This window comes from Antechinus flavipes, chromosome 4 (genome assembly GCF_016432865.1).
Source record: "Antechinus flavipes isolate AdamAnt ecotype Samford, QLD, Australia chromosome 4, AdamAnt_v2, whole genome shotgun sequence".
NCBI classification, from domain to species: domain Eukaryota; kingdom Metazoa; phylum Chordata; class Mammalia; order Dasyuromorphia; family Dasyuridae; genus Antechinus; species Antechinus flavipes.
This window is the reverse complement of record NC_067401.1, coordinates 473,586,792-473,601,418: the sequence shown is the minus strand read 5'-3', so window position 1 is coordinate 473,601,418 and position 14,627 is coordinate 473,586,792. Positions and strand designations below refer to the sequence as shown.

The window sequence follows — 14,627 nt, the reverse complement described above, 5'->3', positions numbered from 1 at the left end:
GACTGCAGGCGAGTCACTCCACTGACCCTCGATTTCCTCATCTGTAAAATGGGGCTCATAAAAGCAGGGCTGTGAGAATAAAGTGAGATACACGCGCAAAGTGCTTTGCAAACCTCAAAGGGCTATGGAAAATCCGCTGTTGTTATTCTCCTTGCTAACACGTTGCCGTCTGTCTTGCCACGTCTACTTGTGCCCGGGCTCCGCTGCTGGAGATCATGGGTGGCCTTCTGGGCCCTGGGGCATGCTGGGAGAGAGGGGGCAGGGAGGGCCCTCGCGGTCTCCTCTGGGATTCAGTGTGAGGGTAGAAATGGCCTCGGCTCCCTAAGGCTGGTGCCAGAGGGGCCTGGGCCCTGACGGAGCTGGACGGTGGTCGGTGAGCGGCTGAGCTCCGGGGGGACCCAGAGGCTTCCTGGCCCGGCGTCCCTCTGCGGCCTGGGCTGGAGAACGGGGCCTCCTGCCGGGGACTTGTGTTGTTCACCTGGGAAGGGGAAGCCGGACAAGGTCATGGTCACTGGTGATCACATCTGAGGGGACAGTCAGAGATTGGGGGTCAAGGCGGGAAGGAGCCCCAGGGGCTTCCCACCCTCTCCCTGGGAAACTATCTGAGCTCTCTTCCCCATGCCTGAGCTCTCTGCTCCACGGCTCCTCGTGAGATGTGCGGGAGGGTGCGGGTCCCCACACTGTGACCCCCGGGGCTCGGGCTCTGCCCTCCCTCCCAGTGTCCCGGGGCAGCACCGCGCTGGGCCCTCTGCCAGGTGGCCCCTCTCGACCCCGGTTCTGCTCCGCCTGCATGTGCAGGGCCTGGGGTTCTGGGAGGCCGCTCCCCTGGTGGCCAGCTCAGAGGCAGCTGGTCAGGGCTCTGGGCCCTGGGTTCTGGAGTTCATGGACCCGTATTCGGGTCCTGCTGCTGATCCTAAGTGGCTTTGGACAACCTCCCTCCCTGCTCTTCGGCTCGTGGGGTGGGGGACGGGAGGGGCTGACCCCGAGCGCCCAGCCGGGGCCCTGAGCAGTCGCTGTGCTCCTGCTGCTCCTGACCCCCCTCCTCTGCCCCACCCTGAGCTACATGGGAAGTGGGGGTGGGAGGGGAGCCACCATTGGGATCTGTGTTTCGAGGGCAGGGGGAGCATTATTTTTGCTCCCCCACCCACCCCCCGGGCCTACTGCCATCCTTGGCACAGAGTTGGAACTTGATAAATGCTGAGTATTGTGGGCAGCCCAGAGTGTGTCAGAGAAGGCCGCCGGGGTGGGGGCAGGGGGGAGATCGGGTCAGAAGTTCTGGTTCTGGAGTTCACAGATCCGCGTTCAGGTCCTGCCGCTGATCCTACCTACGTGGCTTTGGACAACCTCCCTCCCTGTAAAATGGGAGCATTAGAATACGGGCTCGCACAGAGCTTTGCGGCTGCCCTCTAAGGAAGAGCTAGTGGTGTTGTTACCTCTGAGTTGATTGGGATTAAGTGACTTGCCCAGGATCACAGAGCTCCTAAGGGTCTGGGCAGAATTTGAATGCAGGTCCTCCTGCCTCCAGCTTGAGACAGGAGAATGGGTGCAGTTTTAGAAACCCTGTCCCTGCCACCTCCTTGGCTGTGCGATTTCCTTCCTTATGAAGGCGGGGGCTGGGGGGTAGACTCAGTGTTCTCTGAGCTTGTGACCCTGGGATCATCCAGGATAGAGCAGGATTCAGCCTAATTCAGCGCTCATTAATTAGGACCTACTGTGTGCCAGACACTGTCAGGTGCTGGGGCTACAAACCAATGGACTTTGTCTAAGGCTGCTTCCGTTCCCTTGGGGGAAGGTGCCGTCTCCGGAGCACAGTAGCCCTGTTCTGTTGGGTTTATCCAAAAGGATCTGGGGCACTCAGAACTGGGGTGGGGGTCAGGCTGGCCCGACCATGTGCGAGCTTCTGAGGGTCTCTGAAGCAGAGGTAGGAGGGGATGTGTTCTGGGTGCGAGGGCCGGCCTGGGCAGAAGATGACATGGCTGGGAGAGCCGGCAGAGCATGCAAAGGAGAGCTACACAAGCGGGCGAGCCCTGGCCGGAGCCAGGCTGTGCAGGGCTGTCAGAGCCAGGCAGGAGTCTGTGTCTGATCTGTGGCAGAAGGAGCAGGGGGGTCATCCAGCAGGGAGGTCATCGAGTAGGGGGATCATCAAACAGAGGGGTTATTGAGCAGAGGGGTCATCGAGCAGGGAGGTCATCGAGTAGGAAGGGTCATCGAGCAGAGAGCGCCATGGCCAGCCCTGGGCTGGAGGAACATCGTCTGATCGTGGTGGCGAGAGTGGACAGGAATGAGCAGGGGCTGGAGTCCAGGAAACCAAACAGGCTTAAAGCAATTCGGCAGGAGTTTGGGGGGTTGGCTGTGTGTCCGGCTCTGTATGGGACCTGGGGTGGGCCGGTGGAAGGGACACCCGCAGGGAAAAAGGTTCTTGTCCTCAGGAGACTTACCCCAGATCCCCAGAAACAAGAGGAGCTGCGCCACAGCCCATCTCTCCCTTTCTCCATTTCTTAACTTAAGAGTCTCCCCAGTCTGGAGATCAACTCCTCCCCCTCTAGCGTCCTCCTCTTTCTGCCAAAGTCCCTCATGACCCAGCCCAGGTGACTTCAGGAAGCTCTCCTGGACAGGACCATTATTTTTCCAACTTTTCTTTTTTTTATTATAGCTTTTTATTTACAAGTTATATGCGTGGGTAATTTTACAGCATTGACACTTACAAATCCTTTTGTTCCAATTTTTTCCCTCTTTCCCCCATCCCCTCCCCCAGATGGCAGGTTGACCAATACATGTTAAATATGTTAAAGTATAAGTTAAATATGATATATGTAGACATATCCATATAGGTATTTTGCTGTGCAGAAAGAATCGGACTCTGAAATATTGTACAATTAGCCTGTGAAGGAAATAAAAAATGCAGGCAGGCAAAAATAGAGGGATTGGGAATTCTATGTAGTGGTTCACAGTCATCTCCCAGAGTTCTTTCTCTGGGTGTAGCTGGTTCAGTTCATTACTGCTCCATTAGAATTGATTTAGTTCATCTCATTGCTGAAGGGGGCCACGTCCACCAGAATTGAGCTTTGCATAATATTGATGTTGCCATGTACAATGATCTCCTGGTCCTGCTCATTTCCCTCAGCCTCAGTTCCTGTCAGTCTCTCCAGGCCTCTCTGAAATCCTCCTCCTGATCGTTTCTTACAGAACAATAATATTTTATAGCATTCATATGCCACAATTTATTCAGCCGTTCTCCAATTGTTGGGCATCCACTAAGCTTCCAGCTTCTAGCCACTACAAAGAGGGCTGCCACAAACATTTTGGCACCTACAGGTCCCTTTCTCTTCTTTAGTATCTCTTTGGGGTATAAGCCCAGTAGTAACACTGCTGGATCAAAGGGATGCATAGTTTGATAACTTTTTGAGCATCGTTGCAAACTGCTCTCCAGAATGGCTGGATGTGTTCACAATTCCACCAACAATGTATCAGTGTCCCCGTTTTCCCACATCCCCTCCAACATTCTGCATTATCTTTCCCTGTCAGTCTAGCCAATCTGAGAAGTGTGTAGTGGTATCTCAGAGTTGTCTTAATCTGCATTTCTCTGATTAATAACGACTTTTTCATACAACTACAAATGGTTTTAATTTCTTCATCTGAAAATTGTTCATATCCTTTGACCATTTCTCAATTGGAGAATGGCTTGATTTCTTATAAATTAGAGTCAATTCTCTCTATATTTTGTTTTTCTGACTTTTCTGGCGTTGCTTGGCCAGACCATCTCCTTCTTTGGCTTTCCCACGCTTGCCCCTCTTCTTGGCGTTATTTGAGCAGCGGTCTCCCCTCTCATCAGGCAGATCTGTGGAACGGTGAATGAGAAGCTGGGCTTGGAGTCAGGAGGAAATCCCAGCTTAGACACTGCTGGGCTGAGGGATCCTGGGTAGTTTTCTCATCTATAATAACTTGTGAGCCTCAGAATGCCTTGGATCTAGGTGGCAATCGCTGAGTCTCTGTGAACTGAAGTGACTGAATGGAGGCCACATAGAGCCTGGTCTCCTGAGTCCCAGCTGGACACTCCAGCTAGGCTCTCACACTGGCAGCTGTGGGATCCGGGGGGGGAGCTCCAGGTGGCAGACCCCTCCTCTTCTGTAAAATGGGACCCTAACCCTGGTGCTGTTGTACAACACAACATCCAGCTCTGTTTCTTAGGAGCTCATGTGGGGGCAGGGGGGTGGGGTTCTGGGGCTTGGGTGGTGGCCTTGCTCCCACCCCATTCTTGATGCTTCTCCAAGTCTGGAGGAATTAAATTCTACTCCCTCTCCTCTTAACCCCTTCCTATCTATCTCCCCACCTCCCCATACCCCCTTCAGCTGCTCAACATGGCCGGGAACCAGCTCACAGAGATCCCAGAGGGCCTGCCCGAGTCCCTGGAGTACCTCTACCTACAGAACAACAAGATTAGCTCCGTGTCTGAAAATGCCTTTGAGTCGACCCCCAATCTCAAGGGGATCTTTCTCAGGTAGGAGGCTGGGCGGGGCCCAGGATGCAGGGCCAGAACATACCCAGAGAACCTTGGGTTTCCTCTAGTACTTCTCCTTGTACCTATTCTCCAACATCCCCTGGGAGCCCCCCAGATCCCAGGCCAGGGTTTTCCTGATTCAGTTCATTTAACACAGAGCACTAGAATGTGGACTACTGGAGTGGGCAGAAGCTTACAACCTAAGATGCCAGAGCTGGAAGAGATCAGAGGGTTACTGAACTCATCGTCCCCATCTTACGGGGGAAGATAGGGAGGCTGCATTTCCTCGGGAGACATGATGAGTTGGCTCCAGAGCCAAGAGTAGATTCAGCAAGCCTTTACCCAGCCCCTATTATGGGCCCATTTGTGAAATTGTGGGAGAAACAAAATGGAGCCTCAGCCTAAGGATCTGCAGGTTGGCAGCCTTACTAACCAGCTGGGTTTCTTGGGTCTTACCCCAAAACCTCAGAACTGGACAGGGACCTCGGAGATCCCCCAGTCCAGCCCGTGTCTGAATAAGAACCGTCACCCTGAACAGCTCCAGGCAGGGCTAGTCAGCCTCCTGGATCCCCTCACTCTCCAAGGAGTCAGCACTTTTCACTGTTGGACAGCTCCGAGCCAGGAAGTTCCCCTCTATTGACCTCTCCCCAGTTTCTGCCCCTCGCTCCTGGTTCTGCTCTCTAAGTGGCAGCCCTTCTGACACTGGATGCCAGCTATGATGTCCTCCCCGAGTCTTTTCTTCTCTGAGCTAATTTCATCCAGTTGATCCTCTTTGTTGATCCTGAGTCCCCTCCCCTGTCTCACCAAGATCTCTTCTAAAAATCTGTCCTGATCAGAAAACAACGTTCCATATGTGAGCTTCTTTTGCATTCTGTGAAATCTGTTCTCTCCGGCTCTAGGGGGCACATCAGGCCCTAGCCAACCCGTTCCTCCATTGTCCCTACCCTTTTCGTTCCAGGGCTCAGCCTCTTTCCTCCCTCTGGCCTGGTGGTCTGTAGCCGGCCCTTCCCACAGTATTATACTGGTTTTCCTCTCCACTTCTTTTCAGTCACTTCTTCCTCGTTCCAGATTTTGGATCTCCTCACATGGCGTGTTTTCTTGATACCACCCTGCCCCTTTAGACCAATCTCTGTTTTAAATAAGAAATCTGCTATTTCCATGCTTCTGCAGTTAGTGTACTCAAAGAGTTTTTGGGGGGTTTTTTGTTTGTTTGTTTTTTACCTGAGATGAAGGAGGACCATGGACAGATTTCAGGTGAAGTTGGATGGGAAAATGTCACCTTTATTTCAGTAGAATTGGTTCCTTCGTAAGCTTGTGATTTTTGTTTGGGGCATTTAAAAACAACCCTCTGAGAGGAGATCCTTATGGCCAAAGGGTTCCTGGCCACAAAAAAGGGTGAGGGTCCCGGGGAGAGCGGATGGAGGGCCAGCCCTGGCATCAGGTTCAAGGTCCACCTCCAAAGCATACTGGCTGTAAGGCTATGGGCATTGGGGAAGTTAGAGGGTAGCAAGAAACCTGAGTTCAAATCTTGCCTTAGACACTTAGTAACCGTGTCCTTGGGTCCCTTTAACCTTGTTGTGCCTCAGTTCCTCATCTGTTAAATGAGGGAACCACTTCTAGGACCTTAGTCCCTCAGATGTAAATCTGGGATGATGTGATTCTTGAAGTGGGCAGACAGTTGGTCTTGTGCACCAGCAGCTCCATCAGGACCCTCCATGTTGGGATGTAATTAGAAGCACAATCCCATGGCCCATTGCACGGCTCCTTTTTCATCCTGTGTCACTGCTGAAGCCCCGAAGGCCGATCTTTGCATCGAAGGCTGACGGTCTGTACGTCTGTGGCGGACGCTCCCGGTCAGGAGCGTGGGATGGACAGCCCTGACTCCTCCGTCTCCTTGGACGTTGTCTTCTCTGTGTCATGGGCCTTCTTCTGCTTTTCGTGGTCGCTGGCTTGGAAAATGCCTGGGGGCTGTTTCTTCCCTCTCCCTCCACACTGGTCAGAGCCAGGAGGGATGCCCGGCGTCCCTGGCCAAGGACCTGTCACTCGCACACGGAGCCCTGGCCGGAGAGTCCCGTCCCGGTTTTAGACACTTGGATTACAGCCGTCCAGCGTGGGGAGGGAGCTCGGCAGCAGCTAGTCGGTCTGAGCCGTGCTTGAAGAGTTCTGGGGGCCACAAAACCAAGCAAGGGCACCCAGCCCGGCCCATTAGGTTTTGTTTGCCCATTAGGCCCATTAGGAGGTGGCCCGTCCCACCCACGACACTGAGCGGCTTTTCCTAGTTCTGGCATCAGGGCCCAGAGCACCAAGGCAAGGCCTTTCCTCCATGGCAATCTTTCTCAAAGGCAGCCAGCTGGTTCCTCAGGCTTCCTTTTAGTCTTCACGGTCCCAGTTCCCCCAACAGATCATTTTGTGGCAGGCTCTCGAACCCTCCGTTGTCCTGCCGCCATCTTCAGTTTATCCATCATCTTCCCTAAAAGGGGCAGCCACAAGTGAAAACAGCACTCCCTATGTGCTCTGACCTCCTTGTCAGTGCCGTGCCTCTTACTAAATGCAGCCTGTAATTTCATTAGCCTTTTTTCCCTGCTTTATGACCCTCATGTTGACCTTGTGGTCCACCCAAACCCCCAAATTCAGATGAACTGCTAGTCAGCCAAGTCTTATACCTGGTATATAAGATATTGTATAATTAGATGTAAGATGTATTTGTATGTATGTATACACATACATATACTTTTTTTAAAAAACCCACTTCAACTTTTTTATAACCATTTATTGATATATTATTTTGATATGTGCCTGGCACTGTGCTAAACACTTTAGAATTATTTTCTCATTTGATCCTCATAACTGTAGGAGGTATTATCCCCATTTTACAGTTGAGGAAACTGAGGCAGGGAGTTCAATGACTTGCCCAGGATTATACTACTAGCAAGTATCTTAGGGTGGATTTGAACTCAGATCTTCCTGCCTCAAGGCCAACTCTGTGTACTCTGCCATTCTGTCTCTGAAGGTGTCACATTCAGCCCAATTGAATTTTGTCTTCTTGGTCTGTGCAGGTTTAACAAGCTGGCTGTGGGAGCCGTGAAGGAAAGCACTTTCAAAGGGCTGGTGCACCTGCAGGTGCTGGACATCGAGGGCAACTTTGAGCTGGGTGAGGGGTCCAAGAATCGCGGGCGCCCAGAAGAGGAGGAAGAGGAGGAGGAGGAAGAGGAAGGCGAGGAGGAGGAGGAGGAAGATGAGGAAACGAGATAGCCACCGGAGCAGGATTGGCCCAGGTAGGGCTGGGAGGGAGGGCAGAGAGGCAGCTCCCAGGCAGGACTGGGACTTGTAGGCCTGAAGGGTCATCCCGGACAGACGCCTCTCTCCAGCTGAGCCCCCCTCTGTCCCCTGGGAAGCAGGAGGGTCTTGTTGCCTTGGGAACGTGCTTCTCTAACACGTCCCCCGTCCAGAAATTTCTCGTTAACTCCGGCCCATCCTTCATCCTGGAGTCCCCCGGTCTCAGACATATTCCCGCTGCCTAGGCCAGACTCTGCTGGAGCTTGGGGCGGGGACAGGGTCTGCCTTCCTCTTAGTGAGGGGCCTTGCCACGCGGTTCGTTCCCTTAGGAGGTCGGGGCGCGGAGGAAACCCCCACGCCATGTATTTGTGGGGATTTGGGCGTGGCCGGGCGTTGCTTTATCGATAATGGAGGCGCGAGGCTGTGGGATGGCCTGGGACGTGAATGAGGATGACGGTGTATCGGGGACTCGTGTCTCTGTCCAGTGGGGCTGGATGGGGCTGGATGGGGCTGTCTCAGGGCTGGGAGCTTCCTGCTTTTGGCACCAAGCTCCGTTGTTTTCAAGCTGCCAAAGGACTGCAAGTGCCCTTAATTTTGTCACCCTGGACAAAGCCCCATCTCCCTACCCTAGTCTGGCCTTGGTAGAAGCTTCCATGTCCCCCTCCCTCTGGTGCCTCGTGGCACTGCAGGGGACACTCTGGCCTTCGAGGACCAATCCAAGAGCACGGAGGAGTCCGAGTCTGATGGGCAGCGCTAGTCTGAGGGCAAACTGGGGGGGAGGGGGGTAACTGGTATGACGTCAGCTCTTAGAGAAGGTCTCTGAAGCAGAGAGGGGCCCTGAGGAAGGGGATGATGGGGGTGGGGGCCTTGCCAGGCCGGCAAAGCCTGCCAGGGTCTCTGCTTGTGTCTCCCACAGGACAGCGGATGGAAAACCATGTCTCTCTCGGTGTCTGCGTATTTATACCCCGGAGCTTCCTCCCACCCAGACCCGGCCACACTTCCAGCCTCTCCCTGGCTCTCTGTCCCTCCCTCGGACTGTGTCTATCTCCTTCTTCCCACCCCCCCTCTCTTTCTATCTTCTTTCTCCCCTCTTTCTGTCTCTGTCTTTCTCTCTCTGTCTCCCTCCCTTCTCCCCTTTAAACTGCCCCTGTCTCTGTCTTTCTTTCTATCTCTCTCCTTTTCCCCTTCTGTCTCTTTCTCTCTCTCTTTCCCTTCCCCCCCTCTGTCTAGCTTCCTCCCTTCTCCCCTTTAAACTGCCCTGTCTGTCTCTCTATCTCTCTCCTTTCCCCCTTCTTTCTGTCTCTCTCTATCTCTGTCTCTTTCTCTCTCTATCTCTCTTCCCCCTCTGTCTAGCTTCCTCCCTTCTCCCCTTTAAACTGCCCCTGTTTCTTTCTGTCTCTCTCTATCTCTGTCTCTATCTCTTTCCCTCTCTGTCTCTCTATCTCCCTCCCTTCCCCCTTCTTTCTGTCTCTCTCTTTCTATCTCTGTCTCTATCTCTTTCCCTCTCTGTCTCTCTATCTCCCTCCCTTCCCCCTTCTTTCTGTCTCTCTCTTTCTATCTCTGTCTCTATCTCTTTCCCTCTCTGTCTCTCTATCTCCCTCCCTTCCCCCTTCTTTCTGTCTCTCTCTTTCTATCTCTGTCTCTATCTCTTTCCCTCTCTGTCTCTCTATCTCCCTCCCTTCTCCCTTCTGTCTATCTCCCTCCCTTTCCCACTCTGTCTTTCTACACACACACACACACACACACACACACACACACACACACACAGCCACTCTCCAGCCCCCAGCCCCCCCCCCCCCCCCATCTATCACACGGACAGTCACCATCAGCTCGCAGTCACCCCCACATTGTGGCTGGCCCCTAATCCTGGGCTGGGGGGAGCCTCACCTACCTTCCACCCGCAGCCACTTCCAGCTCCCGGAGGAAAAGGCCGGGGGGGTCTCGAAGTCTCCCCGCCTCCCACTGCACAAAAGCTGGCTTTTGTTCCCCCGGGCCAAGGGCAGGAGCCTCCCGGGAGGCTCCCCGCAGTCCAGTCCCTTCCCCCTGCGTGCCCGCCACTTCGGGGACTCCGGCCCGGCCGCCTTCCCTCCGGAGAGACTGAGTGCCCCTGAACTTGCGGCCTGGGAGGACTCGGAGCCGCCCGCCAGGCGCGCCCTCGACCGCCTTCCGGCCCCTTCCGGCCCCGCTCCCGGCGTCCTCCGCGGCCCAGGGCCTTTTCCGTGGCCAAGGATGCCTCCAGTCGCCCAAGAATTCCCTGTCGGGCCCTGCGGAGTCTTTGCTCAGGACCTGAAGACCTTATGTTGGGGGGGGGGGGGAGGGGGAGGCTGGAGTGGCGACCGATCTGGACATTTGGGAGAAACCGGGTAGCAGAGATCCTCTTCCTGACAGGGTTAGAGTCACTTATTCTGGCAGGTTTGGTGGTGGATTTCTTCATGTTTTGTTTTGTTTTGTTTTTAAAGAAAGAAAAAAATTCATTTTTGTGCCTTGTTAAAAAAAATAATATAAAAAGCATATTCCTTCCCTTGTGGCCCCGGGGGCTCCCCTGCCTTGCATTTTGCTTCCCGTGCTCCTTCCTGGAAGAATGGCTCCAGCTTTGACAGGCTGAAAGAGCCTGGCATACAATAGGCGCTTAATAAATGCTTATCGACTGAGTGGGCCCAAAGCAGCCAGAACAGGGCTTAGTGCTTGGCTTCGGAAACTCTAGGCTGGGGGACTAACGGGCGGGGTGCAGGGGTCGGAGAGCGGAGGAAAAGCCTTGGTGAGAACAGACCCAGGGTGAGTGGGGGGGAGGGGGTGCAGGAACACACTGAGCCTGCGCGAGCTTCAGCGGCAGGCTCGGCAGCGGCCTGGAGCCCAGAGCCAGGCCCGGGGGTTCCTGCCCCCCTCGGACACTGAGGAGGGGAGACAAGCCCGAGTTCTGCCCTCCGGCCGCCCCTACCCCTCTCGGGGCCGGGTTCTTGGGGTCGTAGAACGTCTGAGCTCCGGGAGCCCTTGGAACGTGTCATGGAGGACGTGGGAGCCTAGAAAGCTCTAGAACCCTTCAGGCAGCCGGTCGGAGGCAGCGGGGGCCCCGAGAGCCCTGGTCCGGCCTTCTCCATTTACCAGGAGGAAGTGGCCGTCACCCAGCTCAGAATGGCGGCTTATCCCACAGAGCTCGCGGGGAAGGCTCCTGACCAGGGGAGTCCCTTCCGAGGGGTTTCTGGCTCTGAGGTTCCGTGCGGTCCTGTCCTCCTCGCCGGCAGGGGGAGCCAGGACCTCTCTGGGCAGCAGTGTCCCCTACAAGGGTCCCAAGAGCCCTCCCCCGGGAGGCAGTCGTTCCTCGTGGGAGCAGCTCTGATCGCAGCCGCTGCATCTGTCTAGGACTTACCTCTCGCACTGTCGGCCGGTACCTCATTGGCTTCCCCGCCTTCCGGGGCTTACCGGATCCTGCTTGGGCGAGCTCACCATGGAGGCGGGGCCTCTTTCACCCACATTCTGTGTGGAACATTCTTTATCTCCGTGGGGCTTCCTTCCGGGAGCTGCTTCAGGCTTCCGCTGACCATAAGACCGATTATTTTTTAATAGTTTTTGGGTTTTTTGCTGAGACAATTGGGGTTAAGTGACTTGCCCAGGGTCACCCAGCCAGGAAGTGTGAGGTGTCTGAGGTCAAATTCGAATTCAGGTCCTCCTGACGTCACCATGCTATTATAACTGCCCCGCTCACAAGAAATCTTTCCTAAAAGCCCCTCCCCCTTCTGGAGGAGCGCCTCCTTCCGAGCAGAGGGCTCTGTCAGCCGTCCAGCCCCGACGGACAAGCGGCCACGTGATTCTCCCCACTCTGGCGCGCTTGGGGGGCGGGGACTGGGAAGGCGGGGCCTGAGGAGGGCGGGGCCTGCGGAGGGTGGTCCTGAGTGCTGAGGCCGCCCAGTCCTGTGTCTGGAAGCACCAAGCTCCACAGTCACACGGATCGTTCTCATAAAGGTTTCTTAAAGGAGCATGGGATTTTTCCTTCCAGGAAAATGTAAGAACAATAAGACAAGAAGTCTCCTCCCCAGGGCTGTCCCGCAAAGGCATAGAGGCGGCAGGCTCCTTCCCCCCCCTCCCCCGCAGTACTATGGCCAGAGGCGAGGGTAGCTTGAGGGGTGGGTCGCCAGGGAGCTCCAGCCCTGAGCTGCCGCACAGAATGCTGGGAGCTGTGTCCGCGTGGGCTGTAGGGACGAGGGCCAGCCTTGCTGAGGCAAGGTTCCGCAGCCAGCAGGCCTGAGCCCCGGGCATGGCCCAGAACCAGCCAGGGAGCCTTGTTCCCCCTCCCCTCCCTCCCCAGATATCTCCGGGGTCCTGGCTACGACCGATAGCTCTTCAGTGGCTGCAGGGAGGGCCTCCCGGTGGGGGGGGGCGTAATGCCTTTGGGGAGCCTGGCCACAGTGTGGGGGAGCCCTGCCCTTGGGTCCCCCATGTGTCTGAAAGCTCGAATGTGCTGGTGCTCCTGGCCCCCTGGAGCCAGACCCCTCTCCTGAGGGCTCAGTGCCGGTAGCCACTGGCCCTGCGGGCGCTCTGCCGCGTGGTCACGTGGGCGCAGGACTGCCCGGGAAGGGTTCAGGTCACGTGCCCAGTGCCCCCTCAGGCCCTGACCATCCCAAGAGTCACAAGGACAAGCGCTGGCTCCGGGTTTCAGCCTCTTCCGCAGAACCCGGGGGCGGGCTACGCCCAGCCATCACCAACTCGGTTGTAGAGGCTGGCCTGTAGGGCGGCAGGATTTGTGTCCGTGCGGCCAAATCACCACCCAATGACTATGAATGATATGGTTCCTACGCCTCCATGAGGGGAGATTGGAGGTTCCCTATTGCAAGATGGCGGCTCCATCCAAAGAGAAGCTGTCAGGCGGGCAGGGCTGGGACGCTCCTCAGCGGCCTTCGTGGCCAAGGGGGACACATCAGCGGGGATGAGGGGCTGGCGGGAGTGTGGGGGAGGGGTGGCCCTGCCAGAGAGACCCGGGGCGCTGCCCGGAACCTCGGGAGGCTCATTGGCTCTCAAGGACCCTCCTTCCCCCCCGCCTGCGCAGACCAAGAGCTCGTCCCACTCCACCATCAGCAGACTACAAAGAGAAGGCAGTGAATGGAGGCTCTCTGTGACTCAGTTTCCCTCTTCTGTAAAACAGGCGGGCAGGCCCCTTCTGGCTCTAAAGTTGGATCTTAGCCTGGGAGTAAGGAGGAAGGGCCGGGGATTCCCGGGACCCCTGGGCCGAATGGGGCTCCAGCCGGCGTGGGGGGCAGCCTGATGCTGTAGTTTGGAAGGAAGAGAACCCAGTCAAAACCCTGCCTCTTCCTTCTCTGTGACTTAACGCTGGCTAATGCTTGTATGGCACATGGGCTCATGCAGACTGGCAAAGGACCTTAGAGGTTTCCCCTTATTTTACAGAAGAGTAAACTGAGGTAAAGGTCAAGGGGTTCTCCTCGGGTCCCACAGCTGGTGTGCAGCAGAGAAAGAATTTAACCGAAGTCTTCTGGTTCCAGAACCACTTTCCACCGCTCCATACACCAGCTCCCAAGAGCTTTCCCCACCACTATTCTACTGAAGAAGATTCCGAGGTCCAGAGGGTCACCTCACAGCGGCCTCAGGCCCCAGGCCAGATCTGAGCTCCCACTTCCTGTCTTTGCTGTCCAGGTTGACCTCTCCAGGCTGGCTAACAGGGGGTCGGGTAAGATGGCCTCCGCAGTGAGTTCCCAGCCTGTGGACCCAGCGGGGCGCTGTTTGTGACCTTGCAGTCAGGACCTCTTAGCCAGGAGTCTCCCGCTGCGAGCTTGGGGGGGGACGCAGCAGTGAAGGAGGGGACCCGGGAGGCTTGGCTCGGAGCTCCTCACAAGGATAGAGGCAGATCTAGAGCCAGTGACCCGGAAGCTTAAGGTAACTTTGCCGGGTCACCCCTGAGGCGGGGCTGTGGTGGGAGGGGGCCCACTCGGCCGGGCTGCTGAGGTATGGCGCCGTCCCCTCTGACCCTGCGGAGCGGCCTCTTCCCCGGCCTGAGGGAGCGGCGGTGGGCTTGGGGCTGGGCGGTCCCAGTCTGGTGCAAGCCCCCTTCCTCCTGACTCCCACTCCCCGACTCGGCCAACTGGACAATCGTGTCCCTCGCCAGGGCCCAGACTTAGAGGGTGTCGTCCAGCAAGAGCGGATGGTCGGGCCGCCTCCACCCGTGGTGATTACTTCTGGCCCGTAAGTGCCTCCTCCAGCACGCTGAGCAACACACGGCACAGAGGCCGGAGAGAACGGCCTCCCGAGGCTGCTCCCCAGGGGGCCCCGGCCTTCTCGGTCACAGGCGCAGCCACAGCTCTTGGGTGAAGTGAGCCCCTCCTCCAGCCAGGAGCCAGGGCCCGAAGGAGGTCGCCATCCGTAGCCCACCCCCCACACCGACCCCAGATCCAGGGCTTGCATCCAGGCAGAAGCTGTGTTTCTTGGGGCCCGTGACCCCTTAGCATCAGTGCCGGGGAGGTCGGCCGGGCCCTTTGGGGGTCACTTCCGACATTTGACTGTTAGAGCAGACGTCTTTCATCTCCACTGACGCCTCCTTGTGGTGTGGGGGGAGCCCGGATCCTTACACTGGGTTCTCAGGGCAGGTCCTCCCGTGATGGAACGGCCTTCTGCGCCGCCCAGTGCTGGCCGGTTCCTGCAGAGCGGCTACACTGGAAGGCCGTCCGTGGGAGGGGGTAAAGTCGGACTTAGGTACCAGCTATGGCCTTTCTAAGGCTTTCTAAGAAGCCCGGGAGGAGGGAGCTGCGTCTGGGGAGAGGGGGCCTACCCAGGACCACGATGGGGCAGCTGGGGGTGCAGTGGGTAGAGCCCCGGCCCTGCAGTCAGGAGGACCTGAGTTCCAATCTGG

General features: G+C 56.5%; 1 protein-coding gene across 1 annotated transcript in view; it reads left to right on the top strand.

The window, feature by feature from the left end:
* The window catches only part of PODN (podocan), a 41,706-nt gene extending 31,412 nt beyond the window's left edge, over window positions 1–10,294 (top strand). The window contains exons 9-11 of the mRNA XM_051999673.1: window positions 4,350–4,498; window positions 7,555–7,773; window positions 8,691–10,294. Coding sequence (XP_051855633.1) covers window positions 4,350–4,498; window positions 7,555–7,750 — 345 coding nt within the window. The 3' untranslated portion in view covers window positions 7,751–7,773; window positions 8,691–10,294. The remainder of the gene's footprint in view (window positions 1–4,349; window positions 4,499–7,554; window positions 7,774–8,690) is intronic.
* The last annotated feature ends 4,333 nt before the right edge of the window (window positions 10,295–14,627 follow it).